We start from the raw sequence: 12,243 nt of genomic DNA on the forward strand, positions 1-12,243 counted from the left end.
AACAAGACAACTCCCTTTTGTTTCTTTTTTGCTTTCTTTTATTTTATCGAAAAACGTTCGATCTCGTGAAAAATACATATAAAAGACTACAAATCATTATATTTAAAATGAATGCATTTAATCGCGACATATATTCATTTTCCATAAATTAGCGCCGGAAGTAAGATCATGTTATGTTCAAAGGTTATGTTCAAACATATGTTACATACATATGTATGCAATTACATTATTATCGAAGTTACTAATTACGAGTTCTGCAAGATGTTATCGTAAACATGTGCTCAAATGCAACACACCTTACGAGTACGATACATGCCATTTGATGTTATTTGAGAAAAAGGGACAGCGAGAAACGGGACAAGGGGAAAAACATAGAAATAACGGTAAAACTAAATCGAATCAGAATGATGAAACGAAAACGAATCGCATTATTTACATTATACACTTTTCCTCAATTCGATCTTATAATTTGCATTTCATCATAATAAAAAAAAATTTAAGGTCGAGTAAAATAAAAAGTGAAGAATGACGATTAAACAATTAACTGTACGATTGTTAGAGAAATAGAGTTGATGGACAAAGTTAAAGAAGAAACAAGCATGAAGCAATGGACAACAGAAAGTCATATGAAAAAATGTTAGAAAATATGATGATACAAAGGATTATAAAAGGAGCATGACAGCGGTAAAAGAAAACAACGAAAGGGAAACGAAGGAGAATATTCGATTAGACTTGCACATATTGCTCGTCATCGGTATCTCCATTAATCGGCTTAGAAGAATGATTTTGATGTATCTGTTCGTAATCAGCGTTAAACAATATATTTTTCTGCACTTTCTCGTATCCATTCGGATCTTGTTCGAGTTTATATGTATTCACTTGTTCGTATGGCGGTTCCTCGGTGCGAGTAACACTCATATATTTCACGCTCTCGTAATTAGGATCTCCGTGATTAACAGATTCGTAATTAGGGTCTGTGTCGCTGTCACCAGGTCTGCAAACTGAAGCGTAATTTGGTTCTCCTGAATCATGCGGCATACTTTCATAATTCGGTTCCGAGTCCGTGTCTGGATCCATTTCGGATCTGCTCCTTAACTTTACTTTCTCGTATCCTGGATCTTCACTACTAGCGTTACTAATTTGTCGATGTTTGAATGGCATGGAATAAGAAGAAGAAGAAGAAGATGAAGATGATGATGAAGAAGTTGAAGGAGAAGAAGTAGAAAGGGAAGAAGTGGTTGGTAAATCTACATTATTTCGTAAAGAAATCGGAACGGAGTTGCTAGTTTGCTGATAGTCTGTTGCGGTATCCATAGTGAGGCATTGTTGTGGGCATAACACTTCATAGTTCGGATCACAGGACTCGTGAGTGATTGAATGTTTTTTAGGTAAATCACTGTTCATAACTTCGTATCCATGACCGAGCGTGAAATTCGACGAGTCCAACCCGTCATCAGTTCTAGACGATGAAGGAGGGGATGATTTCATCAAAACGTCCGTTTCCGAATGAAAATTACCGACATCACCGACGGAATCGGATTCCTTCTTTTGTATTTCCATAGAATCATGACTAGACGATGCAATTCTGTTACTTTCAACAAGACTTGATTTTCGAACAGAACCAAGGACAAATGTATCAGAATGCAGGCTTCCCTGAGAATTTGAATGCGCGTCATTTTGCTGTTCTTCCGCGTCTTTCTTTTTCTTCATTACTTTCGCGTACATATCCTCTAGAGATTTCCCACTGGATAAAGCTGATTTCATTCGGTCATCGCTTTTTGGCTTCTTCTCGATTAATGCGTATACTTCTGCTGTCCCTTCCGGCGGAGGCGGTAACGGTGAATTCGCTTGACGTTTCTCAGGCTTTGGCGATCCAGGATTTACGATAGAACTATTGGCACTCGACGACGAAGCTGTAATATTATGATACGAGACTTGGTAAAAAGATATTTATTAAATAATTGAAACGCGCGAATACGCGTATAAAATAGAATGTGAAAAGAATTATTACCTTGTCTTGAATGAGCATGTGCAACATGCCGTAAACTATCGACGCTCGGTGGTTGCGGAGCAGGGTAAGTTTCATCGGAACGAGACGGAACGCGGGAGAATAATGTTTGCTCGTTTTGTACTCGTTGAATCTCTGTCATCGTCGGTTGTATTTGTGCGTATGTTTCGCTACCGCTAGTGTATACCTTGTCTTGTTCGTCGATCGCAGCATACATTTCGTCTGTCAAGTGAAACAATATCCCTTATCAATGATGAAAAAAGTAAGAAAAAATAAAGCAAAGAATACACGTTGTGTACACTGTTCAAATACGTATATACCAGAATCATCCGATACAGTCGCATAATGAGGATCCGTGAGGGGTCGAACAGATTGGCTCTGTCGGCAAATTGTCTTCGTCTGCGCAATTATGTTAGCTAGGGGCTCTCTTACACTGATGCTTGTGTATCCTTCTATGTGAAATGAAAAAGAGAAAAACAAATATATATAGAAGTATATATGCAAGAACAGAAGAAGAAAGAATATATATAAAAAGATGAACGTATAACGCGGGGATACGTTTCGCGTTATAAGAAACAGCGTTATACGAAGCATATGAATTATGTACATATATAGACTATGAATATAATGTTATACGAATCCGCGTATATACAAATGTGTATGGAGTGCGCTTTCATCAAAGTAAGTCTAAAAAGTGTAATCGAAGATTGACTTATAGGACAGAAATGTAAATATTTACTAGAATCTTGAGAATCTCCGCTAAAATGTTGTTGCGGGCTATTTGACTGAGGTTGCGGTGGTTGAGGCAGTAACATTAACAGTGGTGGCGTCATGTAAGGCAAATCTTGATTAGCTTGTACTCCACCCGATATGGCATTGGCCGCCTGAATATCACATGGCCCGGTTTCGGCAGACAAAAGAGAATTATGCGACGAAGATCGACGAGTCCTTGGTGGTGCAACCGGGTTTCCGTTACTTTGAGACGTTGACGTCGATGGCTTGTCGACATTGATTGCTTGTTTAATATTATTTCTGTAATATTTTTTATTCATTTTCCGCTTTTAATGTAAAAGTAGAAGTAGAGAAATATATATTCAATAGTATTATCATAAAAAAAGGAAACTATAATACAACTATACTTATGACTCTGCAATCATTACCGACTCGATTGATTAGCCTCTGTTTTTTGAACATTTTGAACTTGAGCATATGGATGTTCAACTGGAATAAGCATAAATGGTTACATTATAATGATGACTTGAGATGATTGATAATAATGATTTGATAATTATTTTTGTGTTTGTACCATTGTCTGAATTAGGGGACGACGCAAATCTTAAATATTGATCATCCGTGGTTTCTTGGCTCAATGATGGATTTTGATGTAAAACTTCTGGCACGTCCAGTTTAGATATCTGCTCTTTTGCTATAAACATATTAAAAGCGATATTGTCGTTAAAGAAAAGGAGACACATTCCTGACATGGAATATGTTTTCGATAAAATTAATCTATGTCTCATTGTATGTAATTAATAAACGTCAATCTATTCTATCGGATATACCTGTATCTCGTACTGTGGCGTAGAGCTCGGACTGATCACCGATCGTTTCAGTGATTTCATAAATATCTTGAGATACAGATGTTCCTGTATTTTCATGCCTCTTTCCTTTGTCTTTTGGAATATCTGGAAGACTTCTGTTGGCACTGGTTGACCTATATATGTAATGCAAAAGTTTCATAGTTTCAAGTCAGATAGAGCTCATCATTTCATATAATACTAGTTGACATATTAATAATTGTGATTAAGTTTGAATATTTCGCAAACTATTACAAGTTATGAGAATTTATATTTAACAAAACAGCATAACGCTAAATCGATATTAGGACAGGAACCTTTTTCCACTGTCAATGATATCTTGCGTTGCTATACGAAGGGCATCTGCCATCGGAATCCCATTAAAGCCATCATTGTCAGAATCATTTAGAGTTACCATTCCAGCAAGGCCGAGAAATTCATTCCTATTTAAAGGAATTACAACTGAACGTATCCTTGTAAATGATACGAAAAATTGCATTCTTAATTCCAATATAAAATGTAACTTTATTATTGTTAGCAGAAATGTATGAAATGTTATTCTTTTCAGAGATGATAACGATAATTCATAAGTATAAATGTATAAACAGTTTACTTGTTCTCATTACGACGACAGCTGCAAATACAAGCAACAATGAGACCAAGGAAGCACAACAATGCTCCAATAGAGACGACCCAGTAACACCAGGCACCTTCCTCGAGAAAAGGTTGTATCATGTTATGGCATGTATTCTTAGGTCCTATAAAGCGTAACTTTTTGAAACATATACAAAGTGAAACACGATTCTTTGAAATAGTAACAATTACCTTCCAGTCAATTCATCGCATGCAAATTGACTCAATCCATATTTGATATCTTGTAATTTAATACTTTCAGGAAACTGATAAAATGTTGTGATGTTTTTTCAGTTATGTTACTTTTCTTGATTTCTTGTTTCTTCTGGTGTCTTACCTTTCTCCCCCTCCGCGCCCTCTCTCTCTCACACACACACACACAAAATCTCTGCTGTTTTTGCATTACATTTTGTTTAGCTACGTTATAGCATACACTTTTTCAGATGTTTGATATGCTTACATAATATTGAAATATTTGAAATGGATGTACGATGACCGATCGATTGAAAATAGCCAAGATCATTGTTTTTTTGATACTCATATGTAATATCACTTATATGCAGTTAGTTTGTTGGTTTGTGACTGAAAAGAAATAACATTTGTAAGAATTGTTCGAGTAAAGTACGGAAACTCGTAGCAAACATACATACAAAATAAGTATCGAATACTAGGTTTATATCATTTGGTCCAGAATGCTGTAGAGAATTGACATTTCTGTAGAAACAAAACCAAAAAACCAGAACTTTTTTTTATAAGAAAATATTTATATGTAAGTAGATAAGTACATGAGAATATCGATATGTCACGTAAACGTCTTTTGACATATCACGATCGCGAAATAAGGTTACGTTATCTATGCACGCGGTGTGCGTTCTCATAGATACGAGTAGATACATACGACTCCTTACTCACACATTTCTAAATACACGTAATTTGCGACTTCTCGATTGATACGTTTCGATAATCGATAACGGGTAGAAATTAAATATGACATTTAAAGTGAAAGCATTATCAGATGAGATATACATATGAGATGTACATATTACATATGTAGAATGGATATGGCATCTTATGGATCTTAGTGTCATGTTCTGAAATACCGATCGTCCAAAAAATCAAAGATTTTGTTATGCCATCTATGAACCAGAGTTGTGAGGTTAAGAATCGCGCGCGCGTGATATGTGTCACATGATATTCATGATGGAATCGTATCTTTCAACTTCTCCAGCTTCGTTTTCAAAAAAATTGAATAGTCATGGTAAATACAGAAACATTTACATACTATGTATAGAGTAGTAAATAGTGAAAAACAATGTATTAAAATATATAACTTGTATAATTCATATAAAATATATAAATTCGTTGCTAAAAGAAAGAGAGGGAGAGAGTATCAACGTAGGTATACGTTGATTTATATAATATATAAATTGTATGTAAGGTGGTGTTATGTATGAGGCTGCATACATGTACGGGGCTTATCTATACGTACATACACTTACTTGCGAGCGTGAGTTTATACGAGTTACGTTAAATGAACATAAACACGACGACACGCTATTGACAATGAGTGGAACATGAGCGAGTAAACTATGAGGTATACGTGTGTATGCAATGGAAAGATGTAGGTTATTTCGTTATCTGTCACACTTGGTATCAGTGGAGCAAGCAATGTAAACAGGTAAAGAGCCGTCGCAATATCCGTAAAATTGTTGCGTTTGCAGTTGGGACTGTGATTGCGGTTGAGTTTGAGTAGGAGTTAAAAGGGTATGCATGAGATGCATCGGTGGTTGAACCAAAGGCATTATTTGGTGAGGTATAGTTGGAATGGAAGAAGCCATCGTATTCCCACGATCTAACGTGGATTCGTTGTAAGAGCCAAGATAAAGTTCATGATTAATCTTGCCGGAGTAAGCGCTGGCAGGCCTGACCATCGAGGCGTCAGGAATACTGCTGGTCGCGGCCGCTACGGCTAAACGCGTTTGATCGATTCGGTCAGAAGACCACCTAAATCGGCACACACAGATCACGACTACGATCAGAGCTATGAACGCTACGACGCCACCAACGATACCAATGATAAGTGTATCGTCCGTACCGGCGGAAGAACCGGCTGACGAAGAAGTTGCATGATCGCCATTGTAATGCTTATTTCGATCAGTGTTTTGAACCGGTGGTGCTACGGTCCAAATAATCTCGGGTTCCGAAAACGTCGATCTGACGGTAGGATTGGAATAAGAAGAGGAGGAGGAAGAGGAAAAAGAATCAGAGGAGGATGAAGAAGCGAGAACGTGGATGGTAGCGGTGGTATCGTTGATGAATTCATCGACAGAGGTGCCGGAGGTCAAGTCGCAAGACAATCGATGTTCCGCGAGATTGATTAAGATCGATCCAGCTAAGTTGATCGGAGTGGAACAGAGAACGAGATTTGAAGGATCGTCATCGCCGATCGTTTTAAGCCATTTCCAGAGTTGTCTCGCGTCGCAATTGCAATCGATCGGATTATAGCGGAGTCCCTTGATCTTGACGGAACCGATTCGTTCATCAAGCGCCGAAAGGAATTGGCTGGATAGAGTGGTGAATTTGCTGCCGGAGATGTCCAATTCCAATTCGGTGGAGCGGGGTACCGGAAAGAAGAGAGCTGCCGGTATCGAGTCGACGGAAGTATTTTTCAGGCCGAATATCAGCTTGGGTCCTCGAACGCCGACTAACGAGCTAGATAGAATGCTTCTGAGCCTGACTCCTCGTAGGATCACCTCCTTAAGTCGAGGGTGCGAACGTATCGATAATTGTTCGTTGCTTACCGAGGAATCCTTGATCTCGATATCGAGCGTTTCCAAATTGTTCATTCGTTTGAGTACTCCCTGGACGTCGAAATAGCCCAATTTAGGGTAATCGTAGGCGGCCAGAGAGCGAAGCTTTCCGAGCGATTTGAAAGCGGTTCGCTCGATTCTCGTACAATTCGGCAGATTTGTCATCGTCAGGAAACGCAAGCCGGCCAAGCCATCGAAATCGGTCTCGTTGATCGTTTTCACATGGTTGTCGGATATGTCTAATCTCCGGAGCGCAGGCAAGGCTTGGAATGCTTTGTTCAAACTAGATAAATCGGAGAATTTGTTCCCCGAGAGGTTTAACGTTTCGAGCATGGTAGCGCGTTCGAGAGTCGTTACCCGGAGGTCGGACAGCCTGTTCCTAGAAAGATCGAGCCGCTTAAGGAACGGCGTCTCGAGCCTGACCATCAGACGTTCGATCCCGGTATTCGCCAGGTTCAAGAATCGGAGAATCTTGGCCTCTCCCAATATTCCTTTGACGGCGTTCTCGCTCAACGGATTATCCGATAAATCGAGTTCTTTCACGTTGCTGGCGACCTCTTGACTAAACAGTTCAACCATTCTGTTTCGAGCTAGGTTTAACCTAAAAAGGAACCCAATTTGTCGCTGTAGCGATCTAATCGGGATCTCGGTTAGCCGATTCCCGGACAAATCGATACTTTCGACGGAACGGACTCTGCTTGGATCAAAGATCGTTTCCGGAAGAGAAGTTAAACGATTGTCCCGAAGATTCAAATGCTCCAAACGAAGAAGACCCTCCATCGTCCTCTCGCTTAACGTCTCGATATCGTTGCCCGAAAGATCGATTAGCTGCAACTGCGTAGAATTATGAAAAGCTAGTTCGTTGACGGACTCGATCCGATTCGCGGCAAGATTTAGCGACCGAAGACGAACAAGCTGAGAAAAGGCGAACTCGTCGACGGACTTCAACTCATTTCCCGACAAATTCAGCCATTCGAGAAATTGCAGAGGTTTCAGGTAGTCCGTGGGAAAGTAGAGAAATCGATTATCTGAGAGACGAAGCTCTCGTAATCTCGGATGTATCGCGAAGGCGGTCGGTGATAATTGATCTATTTGATTCGAAGACAAATCGAGGCTCTCCAAGCCTGTTCCGGTGTCAAAGTGTTCTCCGGTAAACGAACTCAACCTGTTACCTCGTAAATTCAGTTCGTATAGATTGGTCAATCCCACGAAAGCCTCGTTCTCGATATGCTCGATGCGATTCTCAGACAAGTCGATTCTCGAAAGATTAACCAATCGGTTGAACGTACCTGACTCGATTCTTTCCAATCGATTGCCGGCGATCGATAGCCTCTCGAGTGATTCGAGGTTGCGAAACAGTACCGACGGCAGGATGCTTAGATCGGTACGCGAAACGTCGAGATCGAGCACGGAGAAGGGGAACACCGGAGGGAAACCACCGTAAAGCGGGTTCGAGCTCAGATTTAAATATCGAATTCTTTTCAAATGATCGAACGTTTCCGGAGAGATTCGCGTTAGCCGATTCCCCGACAAATTAAGAGAGATCAACCGTCTTAGAGGAAGCTCGCCGATCGAGGTCAGCCTATTGGAGGATACATCCAACTCGAGCAGCGTTTCTTCCAATCCAACGAACGTGTCGCGTGTGATCCTTGACAGCATATTGCCGGATAATTCGATACTGATCAACCTTTCAAAGTCCTGGAACAGACCAGCGGGTATTTCTCGAACTAAATTTCGAGTGAGCGCCAGTGTTACGAGATTCGAGGCTGTTGCTTGGATCAACTCGGTCGGCAGAGCAGCGACTCGATTGAATTCCATATGAAGATGAGCTAAAGATGGTAACCTAGTCAGAGCCAGGGCTGGTACTAGTAAGATGTTGTTGTCTTGCAACGAGAGCCATTTTAATTTGTTTAAACCATTGAACGATGATTCGTCAATCTGCAACAGATTCGATTTTATTTCAATTTAGATAAGAACGCGATCAACCTTTTCTCTCTTTCTACCTCAACACCTCGTCTCTTTCTGTCTCTTTCTCTCTCTTTTTTACTCTTGATACGTACCGTGCGTAATGCGTTCAGGCTTAAGTCGAGCCTAGTTAACTCGGACAACTTGGAAAACGTACCGAAATCTAGCCGACCGATGTTATTTCGGCTAAGATCCAATACTTGCAGCTCTCCCAAAGATGATAAATGTCGATGATCAATCTCCTAAAAATGAAAACCGTTCTCTTTCGTCTTTTCTCCTTCGACAAAAAAAAAAAGAACAAAAAAAGCGTGGTGCGGATCGTAGTTACTTACATCGATTAAATTGTTCGACATATTGAGAAACTTCAAGTCCGTTAAATGTCTCAGTGCATCGCTTGGAAATTCTCGCAGAAAATTTGTTGACAAATCCAACTGCAATAAATTGTAAGCCCCTAAAAACAGTCATGATTCTATAGTTTTATTCGTTCATTCGATCGTTCTCACGAACGAATTACGAACTTATAGTGCTTCGTTAGAACAACGTGTAACGAAACAAATATCCAAGTACCTTTAAAAACATCGCTGTTAAAACGGTTAAGATCGTTGCGAGATAGGTTTAGTAAAAGTAATCGTTCGAGCCCTGACAATGCATCGTCTTCCATATGGGACAATTCGTTTTCACTGAGATCTAATCGCAATAGCGAGTCACCTAATATCGAGAAAGCGGCTCGTGGAAGGGATTCTGAAAAGAAAAACCAAAGAAAGAGGAATCATTGCCGTTATCGGTATTATTCGTCGAATAAGCAAATAGACGAGTTACTCTACTTTCGTTCTTTTTCTCGTCCTTCTTTGCGTACCGATATTATTGTCAGATAGCGAAAGCACTCTGATCGATTCAAGTCCCTTCAAAGACATCGTCGGTACCGTTGTCAAATTGTTACCGTCCAAGTAAAGCTGTTCGAGGCTTTCGCATCCTTTAAAGATCCCTTCTTCTAAACTTCGAAGTCCGTTCCTGCTCAGATCGAGTAGTTTCAGTTGTTTCATACCGTGAAACTCATTGCTCGAGAATATCGGATTTAGGTTATCGCCTAATAGATTATCGGCAAGCTTTAGTTCCTCCAATCGGGTTTGTACACGGAGCAAGCGATCCATCAATCTGTGAATCGAATTGCCCGACAGATCTAATTTTTTCAGATTCAAGTCAGAATTGAGCAAGTCCTCCGGTAGAGCGTTATATCCGCTATTTCTCTGACTAATGGAAACAATCGGTTCCCCTTTTAGACTATCCATCGTGTTTCGCGTAAACACCACTCGATCGCAGTTCATCTCGATCGATCGACTGTAGTCCGTCGAGATGGTACATTTGCACGGGACGTGTAATTCCCGTTTTAACTCGACGCACGGTATCCATTCTGCTTCTCTAGTCGGAACAACGTTCCAAAGTGAACAAATAAGTATCGGTAAATACCACCTAGAAACGATCGGTCATATTATTTACTTAATCTTATTCTTGTCTTTCTATTCTGTTAGCATTCCTAGTTTCTTTAATTCACTGACAGGAAAAAAGAAGAAGAAAAAGGAATGTAACGAAATACGAGGACGGGCGAGAGAGAATGTAAAAGACGAGACGGTAGCAGAGGCAACAGCAGCTTCGCTCGAACGCGGTATGCCTATGTATAACGGTGATTTTATTCTCCGCTCTCGGCCAAACTCGAATTGTTCGTTCACATTGCTACTTTGCTAGAAATACGTAAAGTTCGCTATGAAACTCGCATGAAAAACTATGAAAACCAATCTCCACTTTCATATATTTCATCTTCGACTTGGCTTCGGCTTCGGTTTCGAATTCGGATTCGGATCAACAAAATAGCAACACGCGTAGTATGAATCAAAGTTACCACGTCGACCGCATCGCGCGCGATTACGCGCAGAGAAGAACAGGTTTAAAGATGAAACGAATGGAGAAGGCGCGCGCGACCTCGAAGGAATTTTATGCGTCAGATTCTCTGTTGTAACTATGTGATCCGACTAGATTGGTACGCGACATAGTTCTTTGTTCTGGCTAAATTAATATGTTCGTTTCCACTCGAAAACCCATTTGATTTTCTTTCTCCAATACATCATTTTCCGTATCGCGAGACAATATACACCGCTCTACCGATCTCGTCTCTGTAGATTTATCGCAAATCTTTAATATATCGGTTAACGTATCGCGGTAAAATTATAAAATCGTTGAAAAGAGAATAGCGCGTGGAAAAGTGAAAAAGGCAATAACTTACGTTCTTCTCATATTCGCTGTTTCACACCGCATCTACTGTAGCTTATTCCAATGGGACATCACCAGTCGATCAAACTGAACGTCGATCGGTGTAATCGAAACACTCGATCGAACTACTAACAATCTCGCTTCATCGCTTAACCATTTAACCACGGCCGCCTAATTGGCCGGGTTTCTTCTAGACACTTTCAACTCAGTTTGTTAAGTTAACTCTTGTTTGTTTGTCCGAAACACAAGAATCCTTCGTCTGTTCTGGCAACAAGTTTCTCGTGATTCGAGCTTTCTCGATAGGACGATCCGATCCGATGTGATCCGATCTGACCCGACTCGACTTGTCTTGACTTTACTTGCCTCGAATTTTCTTGGTCCTAACGAAGAGGCGAATAAAAGAAGCGGTAGATTCGATCGCTTCGAACTCTCATTTGAAAACCGAACTTTCAAAGGAAATTATCAGAAGACTGGAATTGTACGGCACGTTAACTGTAATGATGAAAAATTGCGATCGAGGCAAAAGAAGAAGGGGAAGACGGGAGAGTAACACGCGCCTTTTGCTGTCCTTCTCGACGGTAAATTCGCAGACAGGAACGTAACGGGGTTACCTACGCTCGAGATACCAGCTCAACGTACGACGCGACCGATTCTCCCAGGTAGGGGAAACGGTAAAGAGTCGAATGAACGGTATACGACATACGATACACGCCTCTGTACATAAATGTATATATATACATATACAGCACGGACAGTTTGGGAAAAGAACATGAGATGTAATCGAATGGATATAGGAATGTTTTATCGGACAACCTTTCACTGCCACTACATTCGTTCGGTATTTCCGATTTTGCCACCTAAATTGTTTCGATACATTACTACTTACATGCTTTTCTCTACCTCATTTTCTTTTTTTCAGTATAGCAATTATGGTACATGCCTTTCGTTATTTCATTTTCTTTTTTTCAACCCAACAATTAGTACA

General features: G+C 40.3%; 2 protein-coding genes across 6 annotated transcripts; both read right to left on the reverse strand.

Annotated features, from left to right (window-relative positions):
• Window positions 1–15: 15 nt before the first annotated feature.
• On the reverse strand, window positions 16–5,428 carry LOC117156671 (uncharacterized). Of its 5 annotated transcripts, none has more exons than XM_033333939.2 (11): window positions 4,869–5,428; window positions 4,411–4,800; window positions 4,199–4,343; window positions 3,903–4,028; window positions 3,571–3,722; window positions 3,315–3,434; window positions 3,169–3,229; window positions 2,748–3,040; window positions 2,329–2,460; window positions 2,012–2,230; window positions 16–1,913 (listed from the first exon to the last, which is right to left on the reverse strand). In XM_033333939.2, the coding sequence occupies exons 3-11, from the start codon at window positions 4,318–4,320 to the stop codon at window positions 727–729; spliced, it is 2,412 nt and encodes an 803-aa protein (XP_033189830.1). In that variant the 5' UTR covers window positions 4,321–4,343; window positions 4,411–4,800; window positions 4,869–5,428; the 3' UTR covers window positions 16–726. The 5 variants fall into 5 exon arrangements, with proteins under 5 accessions (XP_033189830.1, XP_033189826.1, XP_033189816.1 ...); XM_033333935.2 differs by having other exon boundaries at window positions 2,329–2,457; window positions 3,903–4,058; XM_033333925.2 differs by having other exon boundaries at window positions 3,903–4,058.
• Window positions 5,429–5,535: 107 nt separating this feature from the next.
• LOC117156565 (uncharacterized) lies at window positions 5,536–11,860 on the reverse strand. Its single transcript, XM_033333705.2, has 6 exons — window positions 11,272–11,860; window positions 9,850–10,463; window positions 9,561–9,734; window positions 9,326–9,444; window positions 9,089–9,235; window positions 5,536–8,966 (listed from the first exon to the last, which is right to left on the reverse strand). The coding sequence occupies exons 1-6, from the start codon at window positions 11,301–11,303 to the stop codon at window positions 5,853–5,855; spliced, it is 4,200 nt and encodes a 1,399-aa protein (XP_033189596.2). The 5' UTR covers window positions 11,304–11,860; the 3' UTR covers window positions 5,536–5,852.
• Between the last annotated feature and the right edge of the window lie 383 nt (window positions 11,861–12,243).

This window comes from Bombus vancouverensis, chromosome 8, assembly GCF_051014615.1.
Source record: "Bombus vancouverensis nearcticus chromosome 8, iyBomVanc1_principal, whole genome shotgun sequence".
Taxonomy (NCBI): domain Eukaryota; kingdom Metazoa; phylum Arthropoda; class Insecta; order Hymenoptera; family Apidae; genus Bombus; species Bombus vancouverensis.